The 17,278-nt window shown below is 38.1% G+C and overlaps 1 protein-coding gene across 9 annotated transcripts in view; it reads right to left on the bottom strand.

Annotated features, from left to right (window-relative positions):
- GDAP2 (ganglioside induced differentiation associated protein 2) overlaps positions 1-17,278 on the bottom strand; it is a 115,370-nt gene that overhangs the window by 10,609 nt on the left and 87,483 nt on the right. For 6 of the 9 annotated variants that reach the window (XM_023734863.1, XM_023734864.1, XM_023734865.1 and 3 more), the window contains 3 exons: positions 15,007-15,146; positions 12,719-12,773; positions 4,951-5,823 (listed from right to left, as the gene is read on the bottom strand). In XM_023734863.1, the coding sequence (XP_023590631.1) occupies positions 5,626-5,823; positions 12,719-12,773; positions 15,007-15,146 (393 nt within the window). In that variant the 3' untranslated portion in view covers positions 4,951-5,625. Of the gene's footprint in view, positions 1-4,950; positions 5,824-12,718; positions 12,774-15,006; positions 15,147-17,278 lie in introns of those variants that run through there. The other 3 variants (XR_002824691.1, XM_023734868.1, XM_023734869.1) reach the window with 2 other exon arrangements.

The raw sequence follows: 17,278 nt of genomic DNA, 5'->3' as shown, positions 1-17,278 counted from the left end.
TCAAGGGGAATGTTTTCATGCTATCCGTTAAGAATGATGTTGGCTGTTGGTTTTGCATAGATGCCCTTTATTATGTTGAGAGTTTTCCCTTCTACACCTATTTTATTGAGAGTTTTTATCAGGAATCGGTGTTGGACTTTCTCGAATGCCTTTTCTGCATCAATTGAGATGATCATGTGATTCTTTCCTTTCCTTTCATTTACGGGGTGGATTACATTGATGGATCTTTCAATGTTGAACCATCCTTGCATAGCTGGTATGAATCCTACTTGGTCGTGGTGTATTATCTCTTTGATAAGATGCTGAATTCTATTGCCTAGAATTTTGTTGAGAAGTTTTGCATCTATATTCATGAGAGATACTGGTCTGTAATTTTCTTTTTTTGTGGCATCTTTGCCTGGTTTTGGTATCAGGGTTATGCCAGCTTCATAGAATGAATTTGGTAGTGTCGCTTCCTTTTCTATGTTCTGAAATAGTTTGAGTAGTACCAGTACAAGCTCTTTTCTGAAATGTTTGGCAGAATTCTCCAGTGAAGCCATCTGGGCCAGGGCTTTTTTTTTTGTTGGGAGTTTTTTTTTTTATTACCTTTTCAAATCTCTTCTCTTGTTATGGGTCTGTTCAGATTTTCAAATCACTTTGTTGTAGTTTGGGTAGGTAGTGTGTTTCTAGAAATTTATCCATTTCTTTTAGGTTTTCAAATTTGTCAGAGTATAGTTTTTCTTAATACTGTGTTATGATCTTTTTTATTTCAGTTAGGTCCCCAATTTCATTTTTTATTTGGGTTATTTGTATGGTCTCCTGTTTTTCTTTTGTCAGTCTGGACAGTGGTTTGTCAATTTTGTTGATTCTTTTAAAGAACCAACTTTTGGTTTTGTGGATTCTTTCTACTGTTTTTCTAGTATCTATTTCATTTATTTCTGCTCTGATCTTTATTATTTCCTTTCTTCTGGTGGCTGTGGGCTTTTTTTGCTCTTCTCTTTCTATTTGAGTTGTGTAGTTAATGTTTTGGTTTTGTCCCTTTTTCTTTTTTGATGTGTGTATCTATTGCTATAAACTTTCCTCTGAGGACTGCCTTTGCTGTGTCCCAAAGGTTTGGTATGATGTGTTTTCATTCGCATTTGATTCTAGGAATTTTTTGTTTCCATCTCTGATTTCTTCTATTACCCAGTGGTTTGTAAGCAGGGTATTATTCAGTTTCGATGTAATCGATTTTTTTTCCTTGCTCTTTGTTGTTAATTTCTACCTTCATGGCATTGTGGTCAGAGAAGATACTTTGTATTATCTCAACATTTTGGATCTTGTTGAGGAATGCTCTGTGGCCTAAGATGTGGTCTATTCTGGAGAACGTTCCATGTGCACTGGAAAAGAATGTGTACTTTGCAGCTGTTGGATGGAGTGTTCTATATATGTCTTTGAGGTAAATTTGGCTGACTGTGCCCTTTAGGTCTTCTGTATGTTTGCTGAGTTTCTTTGTAGATGTCCTGTCCTTTACTGAGAGTGGTGTGTTGAAGTCTCCTACTATTATTGTGGAACTGTCAATTTCTCTTTTCAGTGCTGTTATAGTTTGTTTCATGTATTTTGGAGCCCTGTCATTGGGTGCGTAGATGATTATTATGGTTATGCCTTCACGATGGATCGTCCCCTTAATTGTTATACAGTGTCCTTCTTTGTCTTTTATGATGGATTTTACTTTAAAGTCTATTTTATCTGAGATTAGTATGGCCACTCCTGCTCTTTTTTGGTAGTTGTTTGCTTGATATATTGTTTTCCAACCTCTGATTCTTAATAAATTCACATCTTTGTTTCTAAGGTGTGTCTCTTGTAGACAGCATATTGATGGATCCTGTTTTTTCTTTTTTTTAATCCATTCTGTCACTCTCCGTCTCTTTATGGGTGCACTGAGGCCATTTACGTTCAGTGTAATTATTGATAGATGTGAGTTTGTTGCTGTCATTTTGTATTCTCTTTTTTTATGGTGCTGACGTTTTCTTTGTTCCGCTTAGTCTCCTGTGCTGAATTCCTTTTGTTTGTGGATTGTTTTTTCATTTCTTTTGTTTTTATTTGTTTGTTTTTACTGAGACTTTGTTTTTCTTCTTTAGTTTTATGAGTAGGTTTGTTAACTTTCTTTGTGGTTACCTTGAAATTTACCCGTATCTTCCTAGATTTGAACCAGTCTATTGTTACTTGGTATCGCCTTGCCTTCCTCTCCATTAGAAGGTTCTATACCTACACCATTTATTCCCTCTTTTATTGTTCTGATGTTGTTGCTATTTACAGATTAACTGTTCTGATTCTCTGTTGTATTTCTTTTGGTAGTGGATAGTCCTTGAGAGTTCATTTCCTAGACTGGTATCTGGCTGATATGATCCTGTGTCCTAGATTCAGCCTGTGACCTGAAGTTTGTTCTCAGATCGAAGGACTCCCTTTAATAATTCTTGCAAGTTTAGTTCGGTTTTTACATAGTCCCTTAACTTCTGTTTATCTGGAAATGACCTAATTTCACCATCATATTTGAACGAGAGGTTTGCAGGATATATTATTCTTGGCTGGCAATTGTTTTCTTTCAAGATTTATATATGTCATCCCATTGCCTTCTTGCCTGCATGGTTTCTGACGAATAACCTGAGCTTAGTCTTACTGTTTCTCCTCTGTATGTGACTTCTTGTTTTTCATGAGCTGCTCTCAGGATTCTTTGTCTTTGGTTTTGGCAAGTGTGATCATGCTTGGTGATTTTCTTTTGGGGTCTATTCTATATGGGGTTCGTTGAGCTTCTTGGATGGCCAGCTTTTCATCTTTCATGATATTGGGGAAGTCTTCTGTCAGCAGTTCCTCAATGATCTTCTCTGTGTTTTCTGTTTTCTCCCCGTTCTGGAACTCTGATCATTCGTAAATTTTTGCTTTCGGTTGTATTCCACATAATTTTCATGGTCTCTTCATTTTTCTTCATTCTTTTTTTTGAGTCTTCCTCAAACAGAGATGCATCCAAGTGTTTTTCTTCAATTTTGCGATCCTGTCTTCCAGCGTTTCAAATCTGCTCTTCAGTCCTTCTATGACACTGCCCATTTCTGAAATCTTGTTGTTTATCTTCTGGATTTGTAATTGTTGTTTTTGTATGATTTCTAGTCATGAATTTATTTTGGCATTTTGTTCCTGCATTATTTTCTTTCATTTTTTTGTCTGTATTTTCCATGAATTTGTCTGTCTTTTCTATGAATTTGTCTATTTTTTCCTCATTTTTGTCTGCTTTTCGCTTCATCTCCTGGATAATTCTGAGTATTAGAGATCTGAAGTCCGTATAGGTAGCTCTAGTGCTTTTTCTTCTACTGGAAAGTCATTTGGTGTTTTATTTTGAGCACCTACTGGAACCACCCTGTCCTGTTTTTGTAAATGTTTTGATATCTTCTGCTGTCTTCAGGACATTCAGTAGTTATTTTTCTCGTTTATTGATTGTAGGTTTGTTTATTCCTGTATTTTTGTTTTATTTGGCTATGTCTCAGCAGGGATGCTGTGTGCTCTTTGTTGTTTGCTTGTCTGTTGACATGATACTTTTCACCTCCTTCTCAAACTGGCAGGGTCAGTCGCTCAGATATGGTACAGCAGGGCAGGTCTAGCTGAAGAGGAGTTGCTGGGATCAGTTGTTTGTGGCACTTACTACGGCCACCAGGGTGGGCTGGTAATCAGTGCGTGGCAGGTTCTGGTAGGGCTTGCCTGTGCTGCTTGATGGTGTGATGTTAAGCACACAGTGCAGGTAGGCAGGATGGAGGAAGTAGATTGTGATGTGTGGAGCTAAGATGGATAGAGACGAGAGAGGAACAGGAGTCAAAAACATACAAACAAAAAAGAGTGCTAGGGGAGCTTGCCATTGGAGTAGAGAGATGAGAGACTACGAAATGGAGAAAAACAAAAAGGAGAAGAAGAAGAAAAAACAGAAAGGAAAGGAAAAAAATAAATAAATAAAAATTAGACAGAAAAAAAAACAAGCAAAGCTCCCAAGGATCCCACTGGTGTGGCTATGAGGTCTGGGGAAGTTGCTCTGAGGCACTGAAGTACAGCCTGGTTAGAAAGCGTAGAGGTGTCACTCAGCACCAGCTATTCAGGGGACAGGAAGAGAAAGAAGGTATAGAGAGATGAGAAAGTGAGTAATGAAGAAAGAAAAAGGAAAAAGAGGGAAAACAAATTAAAAAAAAATAAAAAGAACAATAAACCCCCCCAAAAAAAACAGAAAAAGAGAAATGCCCTTAGGGATCCATCTGTGCACGTGCACAAACGTAGGGGGGAGGTCCGAAGCCACATGGTACTGCCCGGTTAGAATGGGCTCCCAATTCGAGAAAAGAAAAAGAAAACGAACAATTTAAAACAAACAAACAAAAAAAGCCCCGGGATCCCATGAGCTTTGCAGCATGGACCGGAAGGCAGTTTCACATTTGAGTGGAGTTTCACAGCCTTTCAGGAAGAAGCAAAGATGGTGCACGGACCCAGGTATTTGAGCAAAAGGAGGGGGAGGTGGTGAGAGGTAAGAAGAAATCAAACGAAGCGGAAAAAAACAACACCAGCAGCCAACAAACGGCACTCAGGGAGTTGGCCAGTGTGGGCGGGTGGAATCCAAGCAGCTAGTAGTTCCCAGCCAAGAGACTGTGGCCATGGGAAGCAGAGGAGGCCGAGTAGGGGTGAAGAAGGGTGGGAGGTGGGAAAGCGTATATCGCTGGTTACCGGTTGTTCTGTCTCCTGCTGGAAGCTCCGTGAAGCTGCTTTCTTGTACCCCTGTTCACTGGTCTCTGATAGGAGTCCAAGATGGCAGATCCATGCTGCATTAGCTGATAGGGGACCTCTGCATGTATCTCTCCTAGCTCTTTGTTCTTTGTCAGTTTCTTATTCCATTTGGTGCTTGGCTGAGTTATCTCTTCATTTGATGCTCAGGCTTTCAGGATTGCTGTTTTCTCTGTTTGGCTTAGTTTTTCCGATCTTTGCTGTGGAGGGACGGCGTGGTGCTTCTGCCTAGAGTGCCATGTTGCCCAGAAGTCCATGCATATGGATATTTAATCAGCATCAGTTATATGATGAGCTTGATGAGCTTTTGGCCAAGTATGTTACTTTTTCTTTTTCATCACTGACATGATAATGTGAGTATACAGAATGGAATAGAACTCTGATGGAATTTAAGAGTAGTCCACTGATTAGTGTTAAAGTAATAGATCCATAAATGCATCTATAAGTAGTAACAACACTAACATTATTAGTTGTTGCTCTCAAAGACATTATGCTTAAAAAAAAAAATTTTTAGACTAAGATAAATTACCTGATTTACAATTAATGTTAAAAGTGGGCAACAATAGATTCTTCTGGCTCTATTTATGTAGATGAAAAGTAATCAATCTTAAAGAAATTATGCAGAAGGATCTGTCCCAAAGGTGACAGAAAACCAATAATACAACCAAGAACTGGCTTTAAACCCACAGACAAAAATATCTCCGATTGAAAATGTATGTTTTGGCTAAAAGTCCTCTCTTGGGGCAAGTTATTGTAGAAAAAGAAATGTTAAAATGATACTATTAAGTATACTAAAACACACTGATTTACATTAATAATATCTTGTAATGAAAGGATGGTATGCTCATAAGCACCACTCTACATAACAGTTAAGGTACAACACCAGGTGAAGGAGAAACTGGTACTTCTTACCCTGGCATCGTATTCAAGGACAAAAGGAGGAAAGTCAATCTGTTCTGGAGATATGGTAGAAAACAGCTGGTGGAGGCTGTCCACATGGTGGATTTTGTCTTTCAGTCCTGAGACAGAAAAGGTGGTGAAAAACCATGTTGACACCTGATTAACAGAAGAGAAAAAAAGAATTTAAGCCAGTGGTCAGAATTAGATATAAAAACACACTTCTGAATAATTATACTAGACAAAAACTACATTTCAAAACTGAAATTGATGCCAGAAGAATCTTGCAATAGCCAGTGTTTTTGAAACTGCAGGTTGTAGTCCATTAGTGAGTTGTAGAATCAATTTTGTGGATTATGATCATTAAAAAAAGAAAAGAAACTAGAATAACAATAACTAGGGAATGTAGTAAGGGTAAGTTGTGCTTCATGAAGCTTTTGTTTCCATTATGTGCATACATGCTCCTATGCCTGTACCGTGTCATGATGTAATATGTGCTTCTTACTGTGGGTTCTGGTCAGGAACTTTAGAAACCACTGCATTAGTTGGTAGAATAATTGATTCACTGGCAGTCTGAAAATGGTTAATATCTCCAAATCTCAAAAATCTTTTTTCATTTTTTCAAATGAGATTGAGAAGAATTTTTTTTGCATATTTGGGACTTATATATTTTCAGCTGACACTTGGCATGCAGTCTCTTTTTCAAAGTGAATCTTGTGCCGATAGGGAGTCACCTTTGCTTATTCCACTTTGTAACATACATCTATAAAATGAGCAAGTTAGACCTAAATGATTTTTCAAAAAAATTTTATTGTTCTTTAGGTGAAGGTTTACAGAACAGTTTCTCATTAAACAGTCAGTACACATATTGTTTTATGACATTGGTTAACAACCCCACAACATGTCAACAGTCTCCCTTCTCCACCTTGGAGGACCTATTTTTTTTCCTTTGGTGAAAATATATACACAGCCAAAGATACACCATTTCAGAAATTTCTCATGTACAGTTCAGTGACATTGATCACATTCTTTCAGTTGTGCTGCTATTCTCACTATCCTTTTCCAAATTATTTCATCACCATTATCTTCAACTCACTGCCTCCTAGGCTTCCCATCAAACTTTTTGAGTTGCGGTTGTCAATTTGATCTCACATAGATAGTTCTTTTTCTTTTTGTACCTTAGATAAAGGTTTACAGAATAGTTTCTCATTGAACAGTACACATATTGCCTTACGACAATGGTTAACAACTCCACAACATGTCCACACTGTCCCTTCTCAACCCTGGGTTCCCTAGCACCAGCTTTCCTGTCCTCTTCTGCCTTCTAGTCCTTGTCCCTGGACTGCTGTGACTCATTAGTCCCATTTTGTTTTATGGGACTGTCCAACCCCCAGCTGAATGGCAGACCTCGGAAGTGACTTCACCTCTGAGCTAAAATAATGTCCGGGGGCCATACTCTTGGTTCTCCAGTCTCTGTCAGGCCAGTAAATCTGGTCTTTTTTTGGGTGTTAGAATTTTGTTCTACATCCCTCTCCAGCTCTGTCTAGGAATCTCTGCTGTGATCCCAGTCACAGCAGTCAGTGGTGGTAGCCGGGCACCATCTAGCTGTACTGGACTCAGTCTGGTGAGGGCCTTGGTAGCTGTGGTCCATTAGCCCTCTGGAATAATCTTTTCCTTGTATCCTGTTCTCTTCATTCTCCCTTGCTCCTGAAGGAGTGAGACCAGTAGAGTATCTTGGATGGCTGCTCACAGGCTTTTAAGACTCCAGACGCTACTCACCAAGGTAGAATGTAGAACACTGTCTTTATCAACTGTGTTATGCCAATTGAGATAGATGTTCCTCGAGACCATGGTCCCCATAGCCCTCTGCCCAGCAATTCAGTCCCTCAGGGAGTTTGGATGTGTCTATGGGGTTTCCATGACCTTTCCCTGTATAAGCTGTGTTAGCTTCCCCAGTATTGTGTACTGTCTCACCCTTCACCACAGATACCACTTATCTATTGTCTGTTTAGTATTCCCCCCCACCCCTCCCACCCATCCCTTGTAACCAAGAAAGATTGTTACTTTTTGTGTGTAAACATTTTCACGAGTTTTTACAATAGAGGTCTCATATAATATTTGTCCTTTTGTGATTGACTTATTTAACACAGCATAATGTCCTCCAGTTTCATCCATGTTAGGAGACCTAAATGATTTTTTAAGGTCCTTCTCAATTATACGATTCTATGAAAGAGCTCCTGAATATGCTGTACCATACAGACATGGGTGGGGGGGTGGTAAAGACAGAAAGAGAAGGCTGGGTGAGGGAAAAGGAGGCAGTGATCTTAAGCATACAATCTTTGAAAGAAAAATGTATTTCTCTGTCCCCTTTTCTCCCATTATCTCCTTTAGGTTCCCAAGTGTTACCAGGAGAAAATTACTCAAAGCAGACAGAAGTGGAAACCCAGGTAAAGTTTTCTGTTCAGGGAGACTCAAGAGCACTGAATTTTTTTTTATTTTTCATTTTATTTCTATATAAAACCAAACTCATTACTGTCAAGTTGATTTTGACCCACGGTAACCCCATGTGTTTCAGAGCAGAACTGCTCCATGGGGTTTTCTTGGCTGTAATCTTGATGGAAGCAAATCACCAGACCTTCCGTGGTGCTGCTGAGTGGGTTCGAACCACCAACCTTTAGATTAGTAGTTGAGCGGAAAGTTTGTTTGCACTACCCAGGGACCTTAGTTCTATATAGCTTAGCATTTAATTTTCAATTGTTTATAGCATGTCATAAATATACATTAATTTAGGTAAACGTGAATTACTCAAAAGATCTGGGTATCTACTTTTTTAAAAAAATGAAGGAAATTAAAAATCTGACAAAAAATTGCTGTGATATTTTACAAATGCTAGAGATTCTTTCATCCAATTATTCACAAACGAAAGCCGAGAACACAAGACCACTAAATAACATAAATAGGAAAAGACTGCTCATACATGTACGCTTAAGTAATCTGCCATAGCCAGAATTAACAATGGGTTTAAATTCTATTAGTCTGCCTTCTACTAGTAAGCTTGAAAGAAGAAAAAGAATAGTGATTTATATAAGCAGTCAATTTATTATCACTTTGGGTGCAATGGTTTGGAAAAGACCTGAGGAGTATGAAAATCAGAACAGTATGATTTGATTGTTTTATTACCCACTGATGTCATCTCATTATTTTACAATTACAAAAACTCCATTTACAGTTTTTAAATTACTATAAAATAGTGGAGATTTTATTATACACTGATCTTATTCTCTCAATAAATCTACCCTTTGTCATCAATTCAATCTTGACTCATAGAGACTGTACAAGACAGAGCAGAACTGCCCCACAGGGTTTCCAAGGCTGTAATCTTTACGAAAGCAGGCTGCCACATTTTTCTCCCTTGTAGCGGCTGGTGGGTTCAAACTGCTGATCTTTCAGTTAGCAGCTGAGCACTCAACCACTGTGTTACCAGAGCTTCTTTTATTCTCTCAATACTCCGATTTTCCCCATCTCAAAAAATTATGAGGAGATAATATAATGAATTTCACTTTGTACATCTTGTCTCCTTCAGCTTCTGCCCAAATCCAACATCTGCACTGACTCCTATCCAAAGCAATTCTAGTCCTGTGATGGCCAAGGATGTTTATCCATTGTTGGCACATGGAGGACAGATATTCATTGCCTCTCTACTGTGGGAGCTCTGGTGGTGCAGTGGTTAAGTGCTCAGCTGCTAACCCAAAGATCAGCAGTTCAAACCCAGAACCCACCATCCGCTTTGTGGGAGGAAGATGTGGCAGCCTGCTTCTGTAAAGATTTACAGCCTTGGAAACCCTATAGGACTGTTCTACCCTCTCTTACAGGGTCTCTATGAGTCAAATTTGACTCAGTGTCAATGGGTTTGGTTTCTAGTATGGAAAAGGAGGGTTTAAAGTTAGATCTTAGCAAACAGTGGCTATATATTTTCATATGCCTGGCACAAAGGGAAACTCTTGATAACTCAGAATTTGTAACAGTGGTAAAGAAAAAAAATTATTTTTTTTCATTTTAAAAACATTTTATTATGAAAATTTTCAGACATTCACTAAAGTTGAAAGAATTTTACAATGAACATCAGTATAGCCACTACCCAGACTATCATGAACATCTTCTTTATATTTACTTTATCACATACCTATTTATCTATCCATTCTCCATTCATTCACCATTCACCTCTATCCATTTATCAATTCTATATTTTTGCTGCATTTTAAAGTAAATTGCAGATGTCAGTTAACTTTCTCTAAACACTACAGCATTCTTATTTTTAATTAGAGTTCACTAGTTGTTCAGCTTCTTTGTTGTGAAATTTGCAATGAATAAATGAAATGCACAGATTTTAAATATACTTTTGCTGTTTGGGAGCCCTGGTGGTGCAGTGGTTCAAAGAGCCTGGCTGCTAACCAAAAGGACAGCAGTTTGAATCTACCAGCCGCTCCCTGGAAACCCTATGGGATAGCTCTACTCTGTCCTATAGGGTTGCTATGAGTCAAAATCGACTAGATGGTATTGTTTTTTTTTCCTTTTTTTTCCTGTTTAGGGGAAGGAGCCCTGGTGGCACAGTGGTTATGTGCTTGGCTGCTAAATGAAAGGTAGGCTGTTTGAACCCACCAGCCGCTCTGGGGGAGAAAGATATGGCAGTCTGCTTCCATAAAGATTATAGCCTTGGAAACCCTATGGGGTAGTTCTACTGTGTCCCATAGAGTCACTATGAGTTGGAACTGCCTCAACGGCAATGGGTTTTTTGCTGTTTTGACAAATGCACACATCCATGTAACCAAACTTCCTGTCAAGATATAGAACATTTTCAATATCCCAGAAAGTTCCCTTATGCCCCTCTTCCCAGTAAAGTTTCAAAGAAGCCAAGACAAAGTGCTTTAAGGAAGAAGTGACTCACTGCGTTTAAGGCTGTAGGGAAAACAGGTGAGATAAAGACAGAAAAGTGTCTGCTGGGTTTAGTAACAAAGAGATTATTGGTGATTTTGGTGTGAGAAAATTTCAGCAGCACAGTGGGATTAGAGCCAGACTGGAGTAGGTTAAAATGCATGAAAAACTGGAGATGGTAAACATAGAACAAAGATTATACTAAAAATTTGGTTGTAAAGGGGAGGAGAGATAAACAGGCTTTAGTGTGTTTAAAAGCTGGTGGGGTAGATCCAGCAAAGTGGGAATAGACAAAGAGAGAAAACGTGCTGAAGAGATTCCTGAGGAAATGAAAATACAGTGTGTAGTTAAAAGTGTAGGCTCTGGAATTAAATTGCCTAGATTCAAATCATGGCTTTGCTACTTACTAGTTGGTTATCTTGGGAAAGTTACTTAATGTCTCTAAGCATCAGTCTCCTTAGCTGTAAAAAAGGAATACTACTATACTACTATCTTGGAAGAAGTACAGCCAGAATGCTCCTTGGAAGCAAGGATGGTGAGACTTTGTCTCATGTACTTTGGACATGTTATCAGGAGGGACCAGTCCCTGGAGAAACACATCATGTTTGGTAAAGTAGAGGGTCAGTGAAAAAGAGGAAGACCATCTTCTAGGAGTGAGGAGGAGATGGTAAGACAGGGGACTGAGGAAAAGTGGACAGCCACTCTGGGCCACCAACCACTGAAACATCTAAGGGACCTCTAGGCAGCGGTGAAAGCCTGCTCCATCTGCTGAGGACCCCAAATTTCACATAGCTGCATGCTTTCTCCGGCACTGCTCAGCAAACCAGATACAGGGGTGGAGAAAGCAGAACAATGCACTGTCTCAAGATTAGGTTTGGATGAGCAGCTATGATGAAAGGGTAAGAGGCTAGAAGGGATTTTAGGTGTTGACAAGAATGGATGAAGTCACAGAACTTGGGTTTTAGGTTAAATAGGAAAGAAAATAAAGACAAAAAGATGACATTTTCAGAAAAAGTAAAAGGATCAAGGGACTAGACTTCTTGATGAAGACAAGGTGTAGGATTAAATACTGGGTGTGATGGCTTCAATCGTGTCCTCAAAAAATATCTGTCGACTTGGCTAGGCCATGATTCCCAGTATTGTGTGATTATCCACCATTTTGTCATCTGATGGGATTTTCCTACATGTTGTAAATCTTCTCTCTATGATGTTGACGAGATGGGATTAGCAGCAGTTATGCTGATGAGGCGGGACTCAATCTACAGGATTGGGTTGTATCTTGAGCCAATCTCTTTTGCGATATAAAAGAGAGAAGTGAGCAGAGAGACACGGGGACCTCATACCACCAAGTAACAAGAGCCAGGAGAACAGCACGTTCTTTGGATCTGGGGTCCCTGTGCCGAGAAGCTCCTAGGACCAGGGAAGATTGATGACAAGGACCTTTCCTCAGAGCCAACAGAGAAAGTCTTCCACTTTAGCTGGCACCCTAAATTTGGACTTCTACCCTACTAGACTGTGAGAGAATAAACTTCTGTTTGTTAAAGCCTCCACTTGTGGTATGTCTGTTATAGCAGCACTAGACAACCAAGACACTGGGGATGTAACTGTAGGAAAGACAGATACATTCTAGCCCTTACAGATCTTACAGGCTAACATATAAGGTATAATATTAAACAAGCAATCCCAATTAAAAAATTGTTATGATAAAAGAATGCAGAATCTTAAGGGAAACATCAGAAGAACAGCTACTAGTTGTAGGATTGGTCAGAGAAAGTTTTCTATAGAAAATAATTGTTGAGCTGAGATCTGAAGGACAAGCAGGAATTGACCATGAGCAGAGGAGAGAAAATGTATTCCACAAGAACAGCATGAGCTGTTGAGGCCAGATAAACAAACAGCATGAAGAGGCAAAGACTGAGAGGCTACTGGCTTAGAAGGGTTGTCCACAAAGATGTTGGAGTCCCACAGGGCCAAAGCCCTAGGACAGGATCACTTAAAAAAAAAAAAGAAAATAGCAGTGACAATGATGACAGCAACAATTAAGATGTAGAAATATATCTTAATATTCTGGCATGAGGTGCACTTAAATTCTAGATTTAGCCAAAAGAGAAAAATAACGTACCTTTGAACGAAATGTTGGATGAACAAAATATACAGCTTTCAAATTCCTTTTGTACCTGGATTCAAAAACAAACCAAAAACAAAAAAGGATCAGTGTAAGTCATAGCTAAAACTAGTCACCATTATGGACAATTTACTCTCTGCTTGAGTATATAAGTGCGTTCACATAGGAAAAAAAATTTTTTTTTACACAGTTCTATTTTACATGTTAAATTTTAGGTGAAATGTCAAAACAACTAAGAGAACATTTCATTATTTAAAGTATCTGTTTTATAGGTGATATTAAGTGTTTCTGTCAACTGTGATGGAGCCACCTATAGGTGGACAAAATGAATTCACATTAAACAAACATTTATTGTGTGCCACTTTTTTTCATGTGGGGCTAGAATCTATGGGATCAAATATATGAAATAGACAATAATAATCAAGATTATAGTAAAAATCAGAAACTAAGAGTTTCAATGTTCACAAATAATAGCAACAGCAACTCGCACTTAGAACAGTACTAAGGCTTTATACTTAATTCTTGTAACAACTCTATGAGGTAAGCACTATTGTTGCCTTTATTTTAACCCGCCCAAAGTCACCCAGTCAGTAAACGGTAGAGTCAGAAATTGAACTCAGGCAGTATGGTTCCAGAATCCATGCTCTTATCCACTACTCCATCTAGCCTCTCCAGGTAGAACATAAATATAGGATGCTGTTGTGTGCGGCAGAGTCAATTCCGACTCATAGGGATCCTACAGGACAGAGTGGAACTGTCCCATAGGGTTTCCTAGGTTGTAAATTTTTACGGAAGCAGATCACCAGGACTTTTCTCTCATGGAGCATCTATGGGTTCAAACTGCCGACCTCTTGGTTAGCAGCCGAGCACTTAACCAGGATAAACCAAGAAACCAAACTCATTGCCGCTGAGTCGAATTCCAACTCATAACGACCTGTAAGACAGAGTAAAATCATCCCATACGGTTTCTAAGGCTATAAATCTCTACAGAAGCAGACTGCCACATCTTTCCCCTGTGGAGTGGCTGGTGAGTTTGAACCACTGACCTGTTAGCAGCCCAGCACTTAACTACTGTGCTACCAGGACTCCTCTTAGCCAGGACAAAAACCTGTAGCTGTTGAGTCCATTCAGAGTAGAACTGTCTGTCCCACAGGGTTTCTAAGGAGGGCCTGATGGATTTGAACTGCTGACCTTTTGGTTAGCAGCCATAGCTCTTAACCACTATGCCACTGGAGCTCCCTTAGCCAGGGTAGGCAGTGTTTATTTAACTAATGATGGGCCTGGAATTTTTCAACAGGACGGTAACCACCATTGGTTCACATAAGGTTAACTGAAGAACGCTTCATGAAGTAGTACAAACCCCTCATTTCACAGATGAGGCCTGTTCAGAGTTAAAGAGCTGGTTAGCGGCAGAGACAGAACTACAGTGGACTGAAGCTTCCTTACACATATACAACCCATATTTAGGGAGCTAAAAAGGTGGCTATTAGGTAATGAAAGCTTTAATATTCCTAAGATGAGATTTAATGGGAAGAGTAAGATAGTTGGAAATTTATGGTAATTTACCTTCTTTGTACCCTAACTGTAAAATGGATTTTTCAATGCAATCCATGAAGACACTGTGATACTACAAATAACAAAACAGCTATTAGGAGGGCAGATTGGTATTTTTATTTAGAAAATTAATTATGAGAAGGAATGTAAAGCATTACATTTATCTTTGCTGTAGTGGAGTGTCATGTATTTTCCAGTTAAAATCTCCATTATTACTTCAAAGGAAACACGGTTCAATGAAAACAATGTGCTGGTTCCAAGTCAGCAGCCTGGATTCAAGTCCAAATTCCGTATTTACTGTTGTGTGACTTTGGGAAACACATTTAATCTATCAGAGTGTCAATATTCTGTTTTTTAAATCCAGACAATATCTTTCCTAAAAAACTCACAGGGTCACTGGATCAAATGAAATAATGTTACAAATGCATTTTGACAAATGTAACACACCATATAAACAGAAAATACCATTTTTATTTTATATGCAAATATTTGCAACGTCCCTAAACTTTTCCCAAGGTGTTTAGAAGGAGGAAGAAAGGGTACACTGAATTTGCTTCAATACAAAATAAATTTAAGGAGGGCCTATTATTAAAATGTCTAATCTATGTATAATAAACATCTTTGTTACATGAAATACGCTTTTACAGAACACATAACAATGCTTGCTATTGCTTAATATTAGAAAGGAAAGAAGCTATTCCCCCCCTTCATAATTTGCAAAAATAACTAACTTGATATCAACAACATCATAGAGTTTCTTCAGGAAATCAGAGTCTAGGTGATTGTATTCGCTGGTCAGTGTGTGAAAATATACTAATACATATTCCTTCACAGCAATGTGATCCATTACATGGATAAAATACAGGAGCGCCTAAAAGAAAAAGGAAGAGGAAAGGTAAAGATCATTTTGTCTGGTCGTCTATTTCTAACTCAGACTAATGAGTAGCAGTTCTCTTTAAAAAGTGAATCATCCCAGTGCTTACTAATTCTCATAACTGCTACAGTACAATCCCTTTTTGTCTTTTCTAAGTGTTGGAAGGGATCAATCTCTATCCTCTGAAACAAATCTTCATGTATTTGAAAGAGTTCTTGAGTTAACTATCAGGTTTCTCCTCTCTAGGATAATGATACCAATATTGTAAAAAGTAGAATTTCTAGATTTTTAATCATTCTTGAACTTTCTATCTGAATTCAATCAAAGTCTTTGCAGTCTCTACTCAGATACAATCTCCTGGCCCTCATGAAACAGAGAATTACTATAAAAGGACAATGAATGCTGTCTTACGTGGCTCACTCTGAGGGCTTATTTTCTTAGCATCTTTAACGCTGATCTGAATGAGGAAACTGAGAAGAGGTTTAGTCTGCAGAGGGTAGTAGGCTGGGCAACATTTCTAGAGCTCTGAAAGACTGAAATTTAATGTGACCCAGATCAGTTAGAGAAATGTTCCATTACAAGAGAGATGAAATCTAAGAGAAACACTAAAAACAGAGCAGAAATACAACAGAGGTAGGGCCAGTATGACCCAGTGATTTAGCTATGAACAATTACAACGAGGAAGCTAAGCGGTAACAACTGAAGGACTACTATAACAGAGGCCATCTTCCAATTCCTTCTCAGGTGAGTCCATAGCATTAACACGACTGGATTAATATGGATTAGGATCCAAATGCTACCAGAACAGGCAGAGGAGGGGATTAAGAAAATACACTGTATTTCCAGTTGTTAACCAGTTTAGACCTTATGCTATACCTCATTATTTTATATGAAATAATACAGCATGAATATCCAGAACACCATGCAAGTGCATATCAATATTAAATTCAGGGATTTATGTGTGTATTGGTATCAACCATATTATTGATGATGAGAATGAATGTCACATTGATTATTAAGAACACAAAACAAATAACCACAAATAGAAACTTAGATTCTAATCTGCATCTGTTGGGTTTTCCCTCTGGGTATATGTGTATTTTTATTCTTATTTCTGCTCTTACCAGAATGCTTCTTGGTCCTCTTTCTATATAGTCCCCACCCTTAAGATACCCTTTCTGGTTTTAAATTCTCTATCTTTAATTTTTTTTTCAATATAAAAAAGTATAGCCACATAATAGAAATATTTGGGAAACAAATTCTCAAAACTGTGAAATACATTTTGGGATATTTACTTCCTGTTTTTACTTTTGTGGAATTTTTTAAATTTTAAGGTCAGTGTATATACAATCTAATGTATCACTTCTACCCTTATTGATATTATTTCATAAACACTTTTCAACAGTAGTTTCCTGTATAACCATAATTTTTAAGAGCCACAGAACATTCCACTTGTGGACAGACTGTAATTACCTATTAAGAATTTAAGTTATAATTTTTTTACTACAAATAATCCTGTGAATATGACAGGCTGAGTGCTTTCACCCAAGCATAAGTTACCCAGGGTCTGAGGGCTAAAAGCAATTATCTGTGTTTGTATAACTGTATTTTATCTTAAAATTTTGTGAATTTTCAATTATTAAGTTCATAATATTTGAATATGGTTTAGAATTATTTATCAGTTGAAGTAATTCTTCTTTGTAGTTCAAGGGAAGTGATGTTCTAGAGAGGTCTATATATTTATCCTGTGGATTCAAGTGTCCCCTGCATGAATATTCATATTTGTGCAGTTTCAAGTTTCAGGGTCTGTATCTACTTCCATACTTTGGATTATTTGCTTACTACCAATTCCGAGAATGGATTTACTGGGTCAATACATATCGTCATTTTTATAGTTTCAATTTGTCTTTGGTGACAATGATTATTTAAAAATCCTTGCTAATTTTGAACATGGAAAGAGGTAACTCATTTTAATTCACTTTTATTTTTTTTTTAATATTTTATTGTACTTCAGGTGAAGGCTTACAGAACAAATAGTTTCTCATGAAACAATAGTACACATGTTGTTTTATGACATTGGTTAACAACCCCACAACATATTAAACCTCTAACTTCTCAACCTTTTTTTT

The sequence above is a fragment of the Trichechus manatus genome, unplaced genomic scaffold, assembly GCF_000243295.1.
Source record: "Trichechus manatus latirostris isolate Lorelei unplaced genomic scaffold, TriManLat1.0 scaffold00073, whole genome shotgun sequence".
NCBI lineage: Eukaryota > Metazoa > Chordata > Mammalia > Sirenia > Trichechidae > Trichechus > Trichechus manatus.
Note: the sequence above shows the minus strand (reverse complement) of the source record. Positions and strands in the feature narration are given on the sequence as shown.